The following is an 18,579-nucleotide window of genomic DNA, read 5'->3' as shown; positions in this document are numbered from 1 at the left end:
CAAACCTCTGCAGAAATAACTCCAATAGTCAAAGGCAGGTGTAGTCAGAGAGCAGTAGGATGCTACAGCCCTTCCCTCTTGCATATCTATGCTTTTGTTTACATCACATACCGTCTTCACTCGGCCATAAGCCTGTACAGAAGGCTTTAATTTACTTCAGCATGGCTCATTTTGTAAAAATATTTGTTCTAATGAAGGATGCTACTTATATGTGTTGTCTTTTCTTTCATGTGTGTTTGTGTAAATGTGTGTGCATTGTAAAGATCCTTTGTCTTCAGAAGTTCTGCTTATTTCATTGTAAACAAGATTGGAAGAAACTTTTCTTCACTGAAGTGCTGAAGAGTTACTGCTCTTGGTAATCCATGACAATACCTAGGCTTTTTACTGATTCAGGCCCTTTGCAGCTTAAAATTGAACAGCAGAGGATGAAATTTTCTATTTTTTGGTACTGAATTTGCAGGTTGATGCCTGCACAAATCACTGGCCACTCCTGCGTATGCTCTTAATTCTGAGCCTTCAAGACAGCAGCACCAGGGCCCAAACATTTGAGCTGATAGGTCATTTCTGTGCATCTAGCAGAAAGCTTCAGCATGTTTTTTCCTGTCCACCACATTGTATTGTAGAGCATTTTACCAGTTCAGTATTTCTTAAATTATTGAATGTATGCTTCTTATTATATATTCTTATAGTAGATTTCATTGAGGAATTCCTTCCCAATGTTGAATGGACAGTTCCTGAATTCTGAAGTGTTTTATGTACCTGCCTTTTCCAGTTGATGTCAGTGTGTTGTGTTGGTGGTGGTGTTTGTGGGTTTCCCCCCTGCTTTTTCCTTGGTAGTACTCCTGAATCTTATCTGTCTTTGGATGTTTCATCTGGATTTTTCTGTTCTGCTTGGTTTCTTCCTTGGTTGTTTGTACCTCTGTTGAACCTTCCTTTTGCTGCCAGCTCAACTTTTCAGCCCTGCATTTAGCTCATGTGACTTAGAGGCTTTTTAGCCCAGCTGTCTATTCCAGTCATCTTTGAGGTGTGCTGCTTATCTGCTCTGCTTTGTATGTGTCTGCAGGCAGCTGCATGTTCAGGTTTGTGTCTTTCTGGTGATCTATGAACTGTACGTGGGAGGTTGTATTTGTTGATGACCCCAATTTTTCTGGAATGCTGTGGATACCTGACTACTTGTGCCTATTCCCTTCTCCCTTGGGCCTGCCTCCTTGACTGGTTGTGTAGCAAGAGGGAATACAATGATGAAAGAAGTAATCAGCTGCATGTAAGGATTTCATGGAAACCTTTTCTAGTTTCTCCTGTGAAGAAAACTTGAGGGTTAAAACAGAACTCCTTTGAAAACCAGACCTATGATAAAGTTTCTACAGAAGTTCTTGTCTGTGAACCCTCCTTCATAATCTTACCACACTTACTGAGGAATTTATTTGCGAGTAACTTGTGCTGCCCACACTACCTGATTTTGCTGTTACCTCACTGCCACAGAATCTTGTTTCTGTTTCTCTTCTGCCCTTAAGTTGTTGAAATACTTGAAACCAATATCAGAGTTGTTTTTAGCAGTGGCTTTGATGCTTCAAACTTCAACCATTCTGTGACTCAGTGTTCCTCAGAGAAGCAGCATGTTTGATTTTTAAAACAAACCTTAAAACAGTAATGCAGATTTGACAAGAGGAGCAGGTCAGTATGGCAGCATGCAGCCACCCTCTGGAGCACTTCGGAGTTTGAGGATGTGCCATCCTCCCAAAGAAAGTTCCTGTTCCCAGTTTCATGCACCAACAGCTTGTGGTCCTTCCTTTAGTGTCCATTAAGCTTCTCTGTTTAGCTCATTTTGTCTCATGAAAGTGATGGAAGACATTTCTTACACAAAAAAATAGCCATTGTCTGCCATGTTGATCAGCTAAGTCAGCTGAGGAGTGTTTAAGCGTGCCTTTAGAGAAGGGGGATAGATAGGATTGTGGGCAGGCATGTGTAGGAGGGGAAGGAGAGAAGATGAGGGAAGAGGAACTTGGTCAGTTGCCTGAGTCACTTGAGGGCTGTTACTATCTTCCCTAGGTGTCCCCTTGAGTTGAAAATGTCATATGTAAGTCTGAATTTGAGAACCTATGATTCAATGGCAGCATGCAATAGATTGTTTGGGTTCTCCTGTAAGTTTAATGAACTTGTTTAAAACCAGCTCTGTGTTTACATAGAAAAGCTTATTTTCAATAAAGCAGAACAGCTACAAATGCTTCTCAGATTGCTCTAGCCTTTCATCCATTTCTTCCTCAGAGATGGGAAATACTTCCTTAAAACTAGTCATTTCAGGTACTAGGGAATGAATACGCACAAAGCCTGCATTATTGTCACTGCTTTTGTGTGGTAAGATAAAAATGGGGCTCTTGCACCTGGAAGCAGCTGGGCACTTAGAGTATGTTTTCCCACATCAGCATGCTGTGAGTGGAGAAATCCCCTCATCAAATGATCCTGAAAGAGAAAACACAAGATTCTTGATAGGACTGTTTTTGTACATGGCATATCTCCTTATTGGTTGAAGCTGCTCCTCTTAAGGTGATACTACATGCAGATTCAAGTATCTTGGCTTAAATGAAGACACCAAAATCTGTGTTTAATTGTTCATAACTAACATAGTAAAAGGCAGAGAATAAGTTTTAGTATCACTTGTTTTGTCTAAAGCTGAGATGGAACTGTTCAATCATTTCCTGCAGCTCCAGGAGGCCTGGCAGTGAGTTGGCTGCTTTGCCACATATTCATAAGCCCACAGAAGTGTATATGTTGCCAAGTATATGTGTGTAAAAGTTGCTTATGCAGTTTTCCCTCCTTCATGCTTTCTATCTTTAGTTCTGCTTAGGCTGTCACTGAGACTTAATCCTCTACTGACTATATAATACAGTAATTGTGAATATCTACATTCATAATTTCCAGGAGGAGGTACAAAGGAAACTCCCCTTCTAGGCTGTCTCCTCAATTACTGCAGGTCCACAGGAGTTTGTCACATGGGCAGGTCATTTCCAGATGTTGAGGGTAGGATAACTTACACTAACATAGGTCGGTTTGGCCCACTCTGTTCCCAGAGCAGCCAGATGTTTGACAGACTGTGATGGTCACAAAATCAATCATGAATTTCTCAAAAGTATTTTCCAAATCTTGCTTTTGCTTGTTGTACTTTGACACTGTGTTTAGTTTTTGCTATATTAGCTGCATTCTCTGAGGGCAGATTAAGGCTTTTGTCTGGCTTAAAAAGAGCCAACCACCAAACCAAAAGGGAGGGAGAATAAACTGCTCACGGTTCTTATGGCATGACTGTTAGACCTGTTGTTACTGCTTTCAAAAATAGTGGGCTGTTGGGTAAAACTCTTCAATATCTGCTACTTAAGACAACTAAAAATTAACTTTATTGTTTGAATTTATTATGAACTTGTTCCTCTATAAAATATTCCTTATTATTTGCCTGTACCTTTGATTGTTCAAAGTAGAGCAGTGATACACAGATATCACAGGTATGTTTCTAAACAAAGTGCTGGTGCATGTTTATGGTGAAACTTTGGATGTATTTTTTGCAGCCAGATAATTAGTCTTCAAGGCTGAAATATGCTGCTGGATGTGTGGAGGAGTAACAAAAGTTTGGGAAGAACTTGTTTGATATGCAGTGTGTAAGCTTGTGTATGTACCACAGAGGTTTTGGTACTTGCTGCCGCACTGACAAATCTGTGTGTGAACAAACTGGTAAATCTTTGTGTGAGTTGAAGATGTTGCCACTGCATTCTTTTTTATGGTCTGTTTTTGGCATTTTCAGTATTGGGCAGTAGACTTTTGAACGGATTGTTTAATACATTTATGGGAGTGTGAGCAATGAAGAAGCTGGGGCACTTTTCTGGTGATGAGCAGAGGAGCTTTGGCAGAGGGCTTGAGCAAGTATCTTTGAGTGATGGGGTAGTAAATTACTGTAGCAAGACTTCCAAGACTTTATTTAGTAGCGCCTTAAGCTGACAAAGTCTTTTTTTTATGTGCTTAGCTAAAGTTAGTTGCGAGTCATGTCAGAGAATGCACACCTTTCCTGTGTAAGAGATCGTTAGACACACTGCCTGGAAACCAGCAGAACCTCTTAGGTTTGTTAACTTATTTTTAATTTATGGATGTTGTAGAATCACATGGTTTTAGGTGTCCTTTGATATCATATTGAGTTAAGCTATTTAGTTTCAGATTGTTGATGGGGAAATAATTGGCTGTGGTGACTGCCCCAGCTGACTGATGCTATCCGGGAATAGCTGGTTGTACTGTGCTGCTGCTTGTTCACCATGGAAGAGCTGATCTGTGTAAGGTACAAAGGTTTGAAGCAATTAAATCCAAAAGCTGCATATGTAGACAAGCACAGTTTGTAAATTCTGACCTATGAAAAGTATACATTAAAAAAAGACAGATATAGGTTGCAGCAGGTGGTATTTGCATAAGAGTAATGTGAATCTGCTGTACATCATCTGGTACTTAATTTTTAGTAAGTAGTATGGGCTGTATCCATGTGGAATATTACAGCTCTACAGGATTAATGTAAGAAACATATTGGATGCAGAGATTAATTTCTTGAAATGGCCTGCAGTGTTCCTTCTCAGGTGGTTCATGAATCTTTCCTGAATGGTACTGTTCTCTTCTTATCCAGCTATCTGGACAGGAGCAGGGAATGAACTGGGCACTATGGAAGTCCATGCCACAAATCAATGAGATGAGACAGTAGGTCAAGCATGATGTCCTCTATGGCATTTAGCTGGAAAGATGCATGCTTGCTGATGCCATCAACGTAATTTTTATCCTTCCCTGTGACCTCCAGTTTGAATGAAGATTTTTCATTTTCTGTCAGAACTATGAGGAGAGAAGAGAAATACTATGAGAGTATGGAAGTAGACTGCAAGCTACAAGTCTGGGAATATCTATTATGGCAGCAAAAGTTTTGAACCCACTATCTTGACCTCTGGAGATCTCATGTTTTTGATAGCAAACTCTGAGAAGAAAGTGAGGAGAAGAAGCAATACATGGTGAAATTTGAAATAGTGTTGGTCAGAATGCAAATGCCAGTATTGTGGCAGAAACTGTGGAAATAAGGTGTTTCCAGGTTAGAAGTGATACAAGTGGGACAGTGTCATCTCTGCTTGTCAAGTATGTAAGTGATCCTTTTGCACAAGGTTTTTTGAGACTAGGTTACAGTCTGATGAGAGAACTCTGCCCTGCCTCTAGGTGTACGCAGGTACCTATTTCTGCCATTATTAAGAGAGAAGTATGAGTTTTCAGGTTCTTTCTGAAACAGTCAGCCAAACTTTGTATCACTGTGGTTTCATGCATCAACTCCTTGCTTTGTTTCCCTTCTCCTTTAAAAAGTGAATTTCTTCAAGTACCAAAGGATCTGAGCAGTACATAATTATGGATCTGCACCCTTGTTCTGGTCTTCCCGTATCTTCCTTTGTATTACAGTCTTCCCAACTTTCTAACACAGCTATTAATCAAGTTGTTAATTCCTGAGTTGCTAAGCTAAGAAGCCCAATGCTGTAGAGAAGAGGTGGGCAGAGATAAACCCCCCAGATGGTTCATTGTGAGTCAAAGCTAACAATCCTTTGTAGTAGAACTGATGCTCTGCATTTGGTTTGGGTGTCCTTGCACTGAGCTTCCTCGTGTGTCTGTAATGCTCACCTGATCTTTTCTGGATGATCTCTAGCACCCTGTTAGCTAGGATGGTATGAAATAATCTACACAGAGCTGCTGCTGCTACGCTGGTCCTGCTGGAAGCTGCTGACAGTGCAAACACTGACTCCCCGAGTATGTTGAGGTCCCTTGACTCTTATAAGATCACAAATAGGAAGATGTTTCCCAATTTAAACATATTTTTCCTATGTTCTGGGATTGGCTCATGTAGTACCATCACATAAATACGCAAAGCTTCAACAAGTGACTTTTTATCATTAATGATGGTAACTATATGGTTTGTGTAGCATGTGTCAGAAAGACAAAATACTAAGGCATAAATTGTGATATAAGAAACTGCTGTTTGCCATTTTGTTAGTATTGGTATTAAGTTAGTTGCCCATTGGCTAGAAACAAGTTGTTTTTAGACATTTTAAAGATAGCTTAGAACTGAGGAGAAGAAAATAACTGTAACTTGGAAAAATCGTGCAAGGCTTGATTTTTAAAAAAAAATTAATTTTTTTTTCATCCTTACCCCTCTTTCATCTTCTCTTTCCCTGTCCAGTACAAAAGATATAAAGTCACCTGAAACACATGTGTACTTGCTATTGCATCAGTAACTTTCAGGGAACAGTTCTGATAGAATTGTCTTTAACTTAATGTAGTACTGACCTGAAGAAGTTTGAAAAAATGCCTCTATCTGAATAACCTCACTGAAGCCTATTGTTGGTACAGAGAAAAAGGAGGAAGAAACTTGCAGTTCAATGTTTTACCTACATATTGATGTTGAAGTATTAAAACATTTTATGTTAACCTCTTTCCACATTATTAGAGAAGAATTGCCTGAAAGAATCAGGAAATGTTATTTCACTTATTGCTTTATTTTCAAGGTCTTATATATGTTAAGTTAAAGACTGCATTTTCATTGTGATGTTTCATTGAGGTTTGGTTTTAGGAATGCCTACTGAATAGAATTTTAAACTGTTATCATTTGGCAAGTGCATCTTTGTAAATCACTTTTGGTTATTTCAATGGTGAATTAACAAGTGTCTGTTTTCTGAAGGGATATTTTTAACTTTCAGTCTGGAGTGCTTCCACTTGCAGCTATTTTTCTCTGGCCTGGCTTTTGATTTATACAAATGCTAATTATAGGGCTTTGAATCTGTGTGTATACATAGTTTCACAAGGTCATACACATTTTTAATGAACTGTCTGAAATATTTATATATTGCGCTGTTGTTATGTAAAGAGATCACTGCCTTATAAGTCTTGTTGCATTAGTCAGCTCAAAAAGAGAAAAAAGTTAATAGTAATATCTGTGTATGGAAAAGCTGATTTTTATTTTTGTCTCCTAAAGTTTTGTCTTCATTGTCTTTGCAGGCATCAGAAGGTGTCACCTTCATTGGACCTGACACACATGCTATTCAAGCTATGGGAGACAAGATTGAAAGCAAATTGTTAGCCAAGAATGCAAAGGTCAACACGATCCCTGGCTTTGATGGAGTAGTTAAGGTGAGAAATCATTTAATTACTGTCTGCCCACTGTAGGAACAGTGTCTAAATCAAAGTACACCTATTGAAGGTCTGATGCAGAATCTAATTATAACTTCATCTTCTTTTTCAGTAAAATGTAATTAAAAATGAAGTACAGATTTTTACTAACAAGAGAACTTTGGAGAAGAGGAGAAAGTCCTTGATAATAAATGATGTATTAGGAGTTCTTCAGTGGAGTTTCTAAAAATACTTTGCTTTAAATTTAACATGAAGGCAGGTAGATGTGTAAAATGTCAGGTGTGAATTTGACTTATTTGCACATCTTTACATTTCTCAGGTCTTCTTGTTGGCCAAGATCTTGACAGCTCTGAGTTAAGTGAAGTTTGTTAAACTGTGAAGTTTCCATTTTATGGTCTGGTCTGATGGTGCATATTTCCATGTTGCAAAATTCAGGAGGAGGATGGGATGGGGAGGAATTTGACGGCTCTTTATCAGAATCTACAGCTAATGCTCTTTGTGTGGTTTTAGAAGGACTGTCTTCCAACAGTTTCATAAAAAAACCTTATTTCTTTATAGTCTATAAGATTAAATAAGGTATATCTTAATTTTTGTTTATTTTCTGTGATAGTGATTGTGTTGGACTCCTACAAGCTTTCCTCTGTCTTAATATATTGTATATGTTAATGTAGTTAAGCTTTTCTCTTCTAAAACCTTCATTGGATAAAACTAAAATTTGTTATGTTATAAAATATTGACCTCCTGGGTTGAAAATTTTTATGCTTTACATGTTAAATCAGATTTTTTTCAAATGAAGTTTGAGTAAAATTTGAAGTTGCATGGAAAAGAGTGTATAGCTAAGCTGGATTTTAAACTCTGTTAAAGAGACAAATCACCCCCCAAAACCCGACTAAAAGTGAAAGGTAAATAGAGTACAAAGGGGCTCAGGCTCTGCAAAATGACCTGGTCCAGTGAGGCTGCCTGGAGGACTTGACTAGTGAGAGGGAATGATAAAATCACAAAATAGCTGAGGTCAAAATGCCCAAGAGAGTTTTTCAGTACTTTGTGATGGAAGTGCATGATGTTTGTAATGTCTGGTAGAGAATAATGCTGCAACAGGTAGAAGTGCAAAGACTCCTTTTTCTTCTGGAGGACTCCATATGAGTTTTGGACTGGCATTCATGGCCATGCTGAAGTCTGGAAGTGGCAAATTGGCAAGTTTCAGGTTTTTGTTGTATGTTCTAGCAGTCCGTTGTGTATGTGGTCCTTTAGCACTCGTAAGATTTAACAGCAGCCAAGCTATTGGGCATAACATTCTCTGTTCTGATATCCTGTATGTTCTTCTAGGAATCTTGAAAATAATTTCCAGAAAAGCATCTAGCTAGGATATAACTTTTGAATGAATTTTTGAACTTTTGAATAACTTTTGAACTCAAATGAATGAATCATTTGAACACCACAAAGCGTTCTCTAATGCAGAATTAAATACTCAAAATGCGGTTTTCTCATTGTATCAAGTTAAATTATGTAAGGGTCTGTTATTCTGCTAATAAAAAAACCAAATCTGACAAAGTACGATAATGGTTAATGAACAGACCTATAACCAGTGCAGCTAAGCTGCTTTCCTGTATGCGCTTGTTTTGTAGACCTTGAGTTGCACTGTTTTTGACAATTATCTGAAGTTCCTGATACAAAAAGGAAACCTAAGTGGTGTGGTTGGCAATGGGCTATATGCAACAATATCCTTAAAACCAAATGAACTGGAATGTAGGCCTGAGTTGACAACTCCAGTCCTCTGCTATTGAATGGAACTATATGGTAGTTGCTTAATCCCGAAGTGTCCGTGTCATACCAGTTTCACATACCTCAGCCCTGCACGAGTTCTGATTATCTGAAGAGTGTTGATGAAAAAGAGTACATATCTAAAAAAAAACCCCAAACCCAAACCTGCAATGTGCCCACCAAATAAGAAAAAAGAAAGTCCACAGACATTACCACATTGCAGTCTCCATCAAAAAGTGGAGTTGCAAATTCTAGGCTAACCAGTGCTTTGATTACCAATTACAGGAAATAAAGCTTCTGATAATTGATAGTGTCATTCTTGCTATGGATCTAAATATGTGCCTGTGTTTGTTCTCTGATTTCCTTCCTGTGACAATGTCTTTTGCTCAAATGAATACCCAAATAATTAGGTCATACAGGATGCCTGATCTTTGGTTAGAGCTTGATATACTACTTTGCAAATTCAGACTAAGATAGGAAGGGTAAAGCTACATGATACCAGCTCTAATCAGAACAGCAACACGCAAGGAACTGGAGACTGTTCAGATGTCTGCCATTCTGTGGGAGACCTATTTTAGTCACAGTTATAAAGCTTTCAAAATCATTGAGGGCTTCTTTTCCTAAGAAATAAAAAATTTAAAGGCCGTAGGAAGGAGCTGAGTGTCTGCTTGATGCTTAGGGTGGTTAGAGGTGGCTTCAACTTTAAAGTGGACTTCAGTAAAGCTAGAGGAAAACTACATTTATGCCTCTGACGATGCTAGAAATTAAGACAGATCCGTTGCATGTATTCTTTGTGGATGAATAGTTAAAGCAAACACAGAGCAACAACTTCTAGTACTTCATTATTCAACTCAGGACTGCACTGAAAATCTTTGTTACTAGAAGAGTTGTCTTTATCCTTGTTAAATAGTGCTGCAGATACTTAGGTCCTTCACGAATAAAGGATATTTTTCCTCTGTTATGTTGCTTAATACTTACACATAGGAGACACTGCTAAGGTTTTGTAATAACATCTTGGAGAAGTTGCATGCAGAAAAATTCCCAGTGAGTAGTAATTAAATTGAAAAGAAAATAAAGAAGCCCTTCAACAGTATACTTAAAGCTGGAAGGATTGAAGAGGAGGATGCTTGGCATCAGACACAGCTAACTGTTGTACTGGCAAATGCTCTAGCAAATATGAAACTGAGAGTGGAAAGATGGAATGGAGAGAGCAGTTTGACAAAGTGATTTTCTTCTCATCCCTGGTTCAGTTTCTCAATTGGCTGGGACAATTGAGAAATCCAGTTTGAACATATAAGGAACTGGAGTCTTGTGCTGTCAGCTAGAGAGCCAACAAAAGCATTAAAAAGTAATCAATTTCAAAATGTGTAATTAGAATTAGTTTTATAAAACCCAGTTGGGAGATGTAGTCGTAAACAGTTTTACTCAAAAGAATTAGCATTAATCCATGTGAGCGATGGCTATACTAAAGTTAGGGCTGAGATGATGTATAGACTGTAAACAACTAAAGGGGAGTAAGAGACTAGAAAATGGAGGCTTAGTAATGAGCATAAGAACATGCTGTGGTGAAAAACTGGCAAAGGAATGGCAAGGAATGTATTGTTTCACCATATACAGCCAGTTTGATTTTATGGCTGGTAGAACACAGCTGGACGTAGACACAGAAGAATAATGTCTGTGTCTACTTAGTTTCACTGATGTCAGTAAACACATTAGAGGTCTTCAGCAAGGCTCTGAATTTACTGTAGTTAAGTTTTGGGTAGCTGTTTTAGATGCATTTTTGCACTGAGATATTGACATTAGGATTGACTGATCACTGTTGGAGAAGTTGTTAGAGACTGGATATGAACTGGAGGTTCTTGAAGGTTAACACCCTCAGCCATGAAACCATCATGCAGTTCTTCATAATTAATACAATGTTTCACAGTTCTAGGAGTTACTTAATCTGTTTTACCCTGGCATTCCCCTACATCAAGACAGTTTTGTTTTTCTGTCTCCACCTGCTGGTACCTGGTTGAGAGGCATGTAAATGGAAGTAGGAGGTTAGGAATTCTTATGCTAAAGGAGTATTTTATGTCTCTTTAACTTAATGGAATCACCTATTTGTGAAAACACTGTGACATAATTTTATAACTCTTAGGACTTTTATTAACTTCTACCATTACTTGAACATTTTTATTTGTACAATAAAAGGTGGTGCTAAAATTATATATTTCTTTACAGTTTCCAGTTTATTTTGGGGAAAATAGTAGTGTAGCTAATGTGCTTTTGGAAGAAATAGCAGTAAATCATTGAGGACTTTTGCTTTTAAAAAATAATTTAGTGTTTTTAATACCAGTGTGGTTTTGTATATTTTGCACATATGGACATGTGTGTTAGGCAGTATCATAACATTCACTTTTTTTCCCCTCTTGTGCAAATATTGTGTATCTGTCATAAGTTTTATGTACCAAAAAGCTAAAATAACTGTCCTAACTTTTCTCGATTACTCAAACTGCTTCTGTATTTATGTAATCAGCAAGTGAAATTCACGATATTTTAAACTTATATTCAATAAACCTTCTTATGGAAAAAAATCGAAAGACTTACCAGAGATTGCAATATGTAAATTTCTTGGGTTTTTGTTAGTTTTCCTCTTTAAATCACAGCATATTTTTGTTTTCTGGTTCAGAAATGCTCTTTGAAAGCGAAAATTGGAGTATGCATGGATTTTAATTTTTTTTCTCATATCTTAGCGTTTGGGTTCTAATATGCTAGAACTGTAGAAGAAACAGATGTTGACACAGTCTAAATTAATAACTGTGCTGGGCAGATGACTAAAGTCTTTTCAAGCCAGAACTAAGACAATTAGTGCTGCTGATACCAGTCAGTTGTTACTTAAAGTTGTTGTATGCATGTGTAAAACTTCAGTGGCGGTGAAAAGTTCCTCTATAATGATTTGCAGCTTGTCTTCCTGTGGACTACACTGTATCAGCTAGCCACTTGTTTGCAGGTAACTAAGTGAAAAAAGATTACCCTGTTTGCTTCCCCCCCCTTAATTCTATTTTGCAAATATGTGGGGGAATTTGCAAGAGAAAAGAAATGTAAAAGTTTCCTTCTCAACTATAATCGTGGCTCTTCATCAGTCATCACTCTTCCTGCATTTTGTTCAAGAGGCTCTAATTGTCTGCATTTGGCAGGTTTAACACTTCCTGACAGAGAGGCTATTAAGGGGAAGTATTCTCGCATAACTGTCACAGGCAGGAACAAAGAACCTTCAAACTCAATGTGTGGAAACCACTAACATTCTTAAATGACCCTTTTCATGCATTTTATCCCTTTAAGCTAAAATTTGGAGGGTGCAGGGTCATGGAAAGCAGCAAGGTGTAATAAAACAGTAAACTCTTGAGGTTTTTTTTTTGGGGGGGTGTGAGGGGCAGGGTTTTTTTTTTTTTTTTGGCTAGATTTATCTCTTGAGTTAAAAACAATTGTTATTTGGAAAAATCTCATTAACAGATGTGACTGGAGTAAAAAGACTTAAAACTGATGTTGCTTTCAGGACTGCTTTGAACTTAACAAGCACCGATTTGTGGAGCAGACTAGCTAATGAAAGGAAATTAAATTTTCTGACAACTTCCCCTGCCAGCCCTCTTATTCTTCATGGGGCTGTTACTAGGTACTGAAGACTTTTAAAGAGGATTTTGTTTTATTATCGGACATAAATGAACCAGGTATGAACATTTCTTATGTATTTTTTTTAAAAGTTCTGACCTGGGTACTTTTAAAATGGATTGCCTTGAAAGCTTTAAAAATATCAGGTTTCAGTTTAATGTTCATAAGTTAGCCCCCATAGTTTCAGACACACTTAGCAGCTGGTGGTTTCCAGACATTACTGCCTTCTATACAAATTTTATAATGTATGTCATGGGATAGTATAAATATTAGCAAATTTGGATGGAATTTTCAAGCTTAACAGGTACGACTATATTTTAACCCTTTTTCTTTCTAATTTTGTATAATGGAAATATACTGCTATCAGTAGAAATAACAAGAATTAACTACTGCAGGAGAAGTGATTTGGTTATTGAAATGTAAGTAATTCAAGTATTCTGGTTTTTATTCTATGAGTTTCCCAGGACTTTTCTCTGTACCAGGCTACAGTAGTATGAGGCAGCTGAAGCAATAGGTGGCATCAACAAAAGGATTTGTAAAGTTGGCTTATGCAGCTCTTAAATGAAAACAATTATGGGAATCTTCCCCTTTCAGATACAGTTTAAAATGATGCTTTTAAGGTTTATTTTGTCTTCAGAATGCAGAACTTTCAAAACTGAAGTGCTTGTGTTCTTTCTTGAGTAAACAAAACTCATTTGTCTTTGAAGAAGTTCTACAAGGTTTTTTTTCCTGAACTTGAATTACTCGCAAACAATAGAGAATCAACTCCCCCTACTGACGGCAGTCAGGAAAACACAAGGAATACCTGTGAAGACAGAAACAAGCTGGTAGTGGACAAACTTTAACGATCTGATTTATGGTCCATTATTGATTGTAAACTTCTAAATTCTAGCATTAAATTCCTACAACTGCAGAAAATAATTTTGCGATCCTGGTTGTGTTTCCTGTCAGCTGATTCCTCATTGCTTTGAGTTTCTCAGTGCACTAATGATGAGGTAGAATTTACATTCCACTTATGGTATTAATTTTACATTCCTCTGGCTGAAAAGGGTCAGGAGGTTGTAAAATCAAACATTAAATGAATCGGAGGAGACAGTAGTGCAATATATGACTGCCCTCAGGACATAATGCAATGGCTGATGGGATTAACGTTGGGTCTCATTTCCTGCTTTTACAGGATGCAGATGAAGCTGTCAGAATTGCAAGGGAAATTGGTAAGTTCTTAAATTAGCTATGGTGGGATTTGTGTGCCTCTCAGCAGACATGGTTGACTAAATTGAATGTGTAATAAGTAATCCCTATAGAACAAATAATGTTTTAATAGTTTTTAAGTTCCCTGTTGCCCATGGGGTGGAGGAATCTAGGCATTAACGCCCTGTCTCTTAAATCATCACATTTGAGCTTTTCAAACTGGACTTTACAGAACAAGTGCAGCCATGATTTGTGGAATGAATATAATATGCGGTAATGAGTACTTCACTAAAGGAGTTACCTGAAAGTATATCTGCAATTGGACATGATAGTCAAAAGTTAGACGTGGTACGCTTCTCTTTATGTGCAGACTGACACCAGTGATGTTATGGTCTTCATTCTTCATCACTGTGTGGACTGCAGCTAGCTTGAATATGATCCAGAGCACCAGCCTTCTGTGCTTACTGGAATAAAGTCACTATTCAGCTTCTGAGTATCTTACAGAATGGTGAAAAGAGCAACCAGCAAATGAGTCTGGGACTAATTTTGATGAAGGTTAAGTGTAATATGTGTTTAATGAGTTTTGGCTTTTATTTACTAAAGCTTGATATTAGTGAAAATGCTAAACCATATGCTTGAAATAACACATGTTTTTAAATGCTTCTAGAAAAAGAATCTAATGCATTAAGATATATGACTTTTCTTGGGATTTTTCTTTAATTTTCCCTTTGAGACTGCAACCATGAGAAGCTATTAAGGTTCATCACAGGTAGATAAACAGCTTTTCACCTGTGTCAAGAGCTATTGCTGTGCCTTTATGTGCCAGATAGAAAGTGGGAGTTGCACTGCTACAGATAACTTCTAAGCAGTGTAAGATCCTTCCGCTTTCAGTTTAAGTTGGGGCTTTTAGCCTGCACTCGTTAACTGCCCTGAAACCCAACCTAGGCTTGTCTGACTTTTAGGCTGATACAATTGAAGTCAGCCTTTCTGTGAGTAGTCAGGCTTTGTGTCCTGTTGTGAAATCCAGTGATAACTGATCACTGTCATGGGAGCTTTACCAAAAGAAAGAGTCTATTAACAAACTGGAACATTCAGAAGAGAATGGTAAATAAAATTTGGTTTAGTCCTGCATAAAGACATAGTAATGTGACATTATTTCAGTTCACTTTCTCTTCAATAATCTTTCTTGTTCTTGTGTTTTAAAGATTTCCTGCAGGTATTTTCTTAAACACTTTTGATGAATGTAAGTTAGAAGGCATGCAGTGGCTTTCTAGACACCCTTTAAAATACATTCTTTTTTAATTTTCTTCTGAGTTCTTCTGGTGTTCTGTTGACTGGTTCCTGTCTTTGATATTAGTAGCACTTTGGAGGTCATTATATCAAGGCAGTCTTAAATCTATGATAATAAAGTCAATTACAGACAGCTGGGTGGTGCTTTATTTAGATGGAAAATTCTTAAACTGTTTTGATACAAGAAGGGTTTGTACTATGATGCCATGTAGTGAAAGAAAAATATCCCTTCTAGATTTTTCCCTACTCATGGTTTGACAAGTTGATCACTCTGTGGTTAATCTTCTAATTGTAACCACAGACCAGAATTAAACATAGTGTTTTTAATTTCAAAGGATCTAAGATAGAGTGAAATTATAGTCTCTTGTGTGTATATATATAATGTATTTGTCCTTGTATATAAAACACTTGATATGCAGTGAAATACTTTCAGATTGTTTCTAATTTCACTAATCTAGTGTTTCAGTCTTCTAAGAAAGCTTAAGTAATTCTTAAAAAAAATGTCTGTGGGTCAGCACGGAAAACAGTAGAACTGTGTGTGATGCTCTCTTGCTGCCTGTGTTTTTTTCTGCTTTTCCTGTTGTGTTTTGGCCAAAGATCCAGTAGTAGTGGACCATGGCACCTCAGGGTTGAGAACACAGCCTTTACCTGTTTCAGTGACTATTATCTATGGATACACATTTTCTAGGTGTGGGAGTGAAACCTTCTTTTTGCCCCTGATTTGAGATGTTTTCCTGTATTTTATAGAGAATGTGACAGGGAAACTAGGTTAAATCAGAAATTGGAAGAAGGTCAGGCACAAATTGCTGTATTGGCTCCTTTCTACTGTCTCCTCTATTTGTTGGTGTGGGCTGTTGTGCTCTTCTGATCCTTTCTGAATTACATTGGCCCTTTTCCCATGCTGCTTTTAGGTCTGTTTGTAGGATTGTACATGAAGAAGTGTTGGCTTCTTAATTCTGAAGCATCAGTGAAACTCCAGTAAGTTTGACTTCTCTATTTGAAAGGATTGAGCAGTTATGAAGTGCAGTCAGTTAAAACAAAATGAAAGTCTGTACAAAACTGAAGAGATGAACAAGATGTTTTTTTGTCATGTTTCATTTGATGTGGGTTTAGTTAGTGCTAGCATTTAATAATGGATATTGAAAAGAATCTTGTATCGCCACATGCAACATTGCTCAAACTGATATTGCACAATATGTTCTGTGATCTAGTACCTGCAACTTTATAAAAATGGTTAAATGACATCTAAAAACTGTGGTGGCAAAGGGTGGGAGCGAACAGTTGTGGAACATCAGAAGTTTACTCCTTTTATCATTCAGATTCTCAGAACAGTATCTGTCCTGGAAACAAAGCAGTTCTAATTTATGAGTACCTATTTAGCAGCAAAAGTAGGTGCAGTGATTTTCAAGTCTGACTGCTTTTTGCTTTCTTGCCTCCTAAGATCTTTAACTCTATCCTTAAGAGGCGTCACAAGATTGGAAAACTATAAAACAAGAGTAGTTTTTAATCTCACGTGCAATTTTAATTTCACATAAAGTGGCATCTAATTTGAGGGAGGGATTGAAAACATCTACTCAGAAATGTGTCTGCTTTGTGAGTCTTTCATTGCTTTTGTTGTGGGTAGTTACAAATGGTGTAAGAAATTGTTTGCATGCCTCTCCCCACAACTAATCCAACCAATCAATGTGAACATACTTTAGCAATTTTGATTGCTACAAAAGTGGAGAGTGTTGAGTAATGCATTCTGATTCCGGTATCCTATACCTAATATGTATGCAAAACTTAAATTTTACAAGGCCTTCCTTTCAATCTTGGTATTGGCTAAAGAGCTGTTCTATAGCTTAGTTCAGCTTAGGTCCCCAAGAGCGAGCAGTGTATAACCTTATGTTTGAGCAAAAGCTCCAGTACCCTGGCTAATTTACATGCTAACATGTAGAGGTCTGTTGCAATTTTTCCTTCTCAACCAGAAAAGCTGTATGTATTTTTTCAAAACAGACCTTACTTGTAGGTCTTTAACTGCCTTGCCTACAAGCATGGCTGACATATAATCACTATATATAAAAGGTGGGAGGGAGTGGAAGCAAAGTGGTGCTACACTTGGTGAATGATACTAGTGACCCATGTATACTGATAACTTAACCATGTGAGTTGTGATAGATGAATTACATTTTGAAGCATACAAAGACTTAAGAAGGCTCATTTTCGATATGCCTGTTTTGCTTTGGAAAGTAAAGAACAGTAAATTAGGACTAGATTCTGCTTACAGAATTAAAATCAGCAAACCATTCAAAAGATTGGTATTGTTAGACTGAAATTGGTAGCATAATTAATGATGATTTTTTCAAGTACATGTAACACTGAATAACATAGATTAAGTGATGGAAATTGCCTTAGTGCCTTTGCCATTGTAAGGCTTAAAACAATGCTTGTTTTAAAATTTCACTCCTGCAGCTTTTTGGGTTGGACAGGGTCTCCAGATGGTGATAGTATTGCCAGAGATTCACTGGTGTTGCCCAGTAAAATTTCATTTCTTGCATGGAAGTTATACAAGATGTACTTTTAGCTTTATTTGAAGATATTCAGTGACTTGTGTAGGAGCCTGGCAGCTGCCAGGGATCTGGAGATGCACCTACAGCATCAATAAAATGCTCTTGTCTAGGTGTTGCATATACTGCATTTCATGAAAATTCAACTTCACTGTTGCTGCATGTAATCTAGAATTATTTTGACTTTACCCTTTAATATCTGGGATTGTAGAGGCCTGGATCAGGGTCATTGTTACTCTGTGGCTTATTCTGTATCCTTCTATGGGCAGTATTCAATATTTCATAAGAAAACCTAAGAGAGACTCTAGAAAGGTTATTTGCATGTCTCTGTTTGGTTTTAACCTTATATGTTGTAACAAGAGACTACTTTAGACTCCAAGGCATGGAGATTTATAGCCTTTTGGTAATCCATGCCTATAGGAGCTTGGTTTGTGCTTTATGTATGCTTAACTATGACCTCTCTACAGCTTTCAGCCACGTGAATGCTTTACAGCCTGGGGTTTCACAGTCTAATAATGTGTTAAGTTGGAAACTATTTTATTGATTTTTTTTTTGTTTCCTGTCTCTTTGTTAATTTAATGTTCTTGTGTATTGTTGCTGCTTTTCTGCCTTCCAGTCAACACTACTGTTTCTTATGCTTGTCTCATGCCTTTTTTTTTTTTTTTTTTTGCTATCCATTTCAGACTTTTTAAGAAAACCAAGGTTTTCCAGATCTTGCTGGTTTTAATTTTCTTCTCCTGAACCTTCTTTCAGTTAGATCACTATGAGGAGGAGGTGGGAATATTGTATTGCTGTCACTTGACAGAGCAAGAGTAGATCTACATTCCAGAAAGAAACTGTAAATATCAATAACACATATGACAGTAGACTGGACCACTTCTAGGAACCATATTCAAATGTCTCTTTCTGTCCCTAGATCAAAGCTTTTTATAGAATATATCTTCAGTTCTCAAGGACTGATAGA

At 37.4% G+C, this 18,579-nt stretch overlaps 1 protein-coding gene across 3 annotated transcripts in view; it reads left to right on the top strand.

The window, feature by feature from the left end:
- Window positions 1-18,579, top strand: part of PCCA (propionyl-CoA carboxylase subunit alpha) — a 271,887-nt gene that overhangs the window by 69,813 nt on the left and 183,495 nt on the right. For 2 of the 3 annotated variants that reach the window (XR_008428960.1, XM_053933606.1), the window contains exons 7-8: window positions 7,045-7,176; window positions 13,766-13,802. Coding sequence is in view for 2 of the 3 variants with exons in the window: in XM_053933606.1 (XP_053789581.1) it covers window positions 7,045-7,176; window positions 13,766-13,802 (169 nt within the window). In the remaining variant the exon portion in view is untranslated. Of the gene's footprint in view, window positions 1-7,044; window positions 7,177-13,765; window positions 13,803-18,579 lie in introns of those variants that run through there. The other variant, XM_053933621.1, reaches the window with a different exon arrangement.

This window comes from Vidua chalybeata, chromosome 2 (genome assembly GCF_026979565.1).
Source record: "Vidua chalybeata isolate OUT-0048 chromosome 2, bVidCha1 merged haplotype, whole genome shotgun sequence".
Taxonomy (NCBI): Eukaryota; Metazoa; Chordata; class Aves; order Passeriformes; family Viduidae; genus Vidua; species Vidua chalybeata.
The sequence above is the reverse complement of the archived record's forward strand: the minus strand, read 5'-3'. Positions and strand labels throughout refer to the sequence as shown.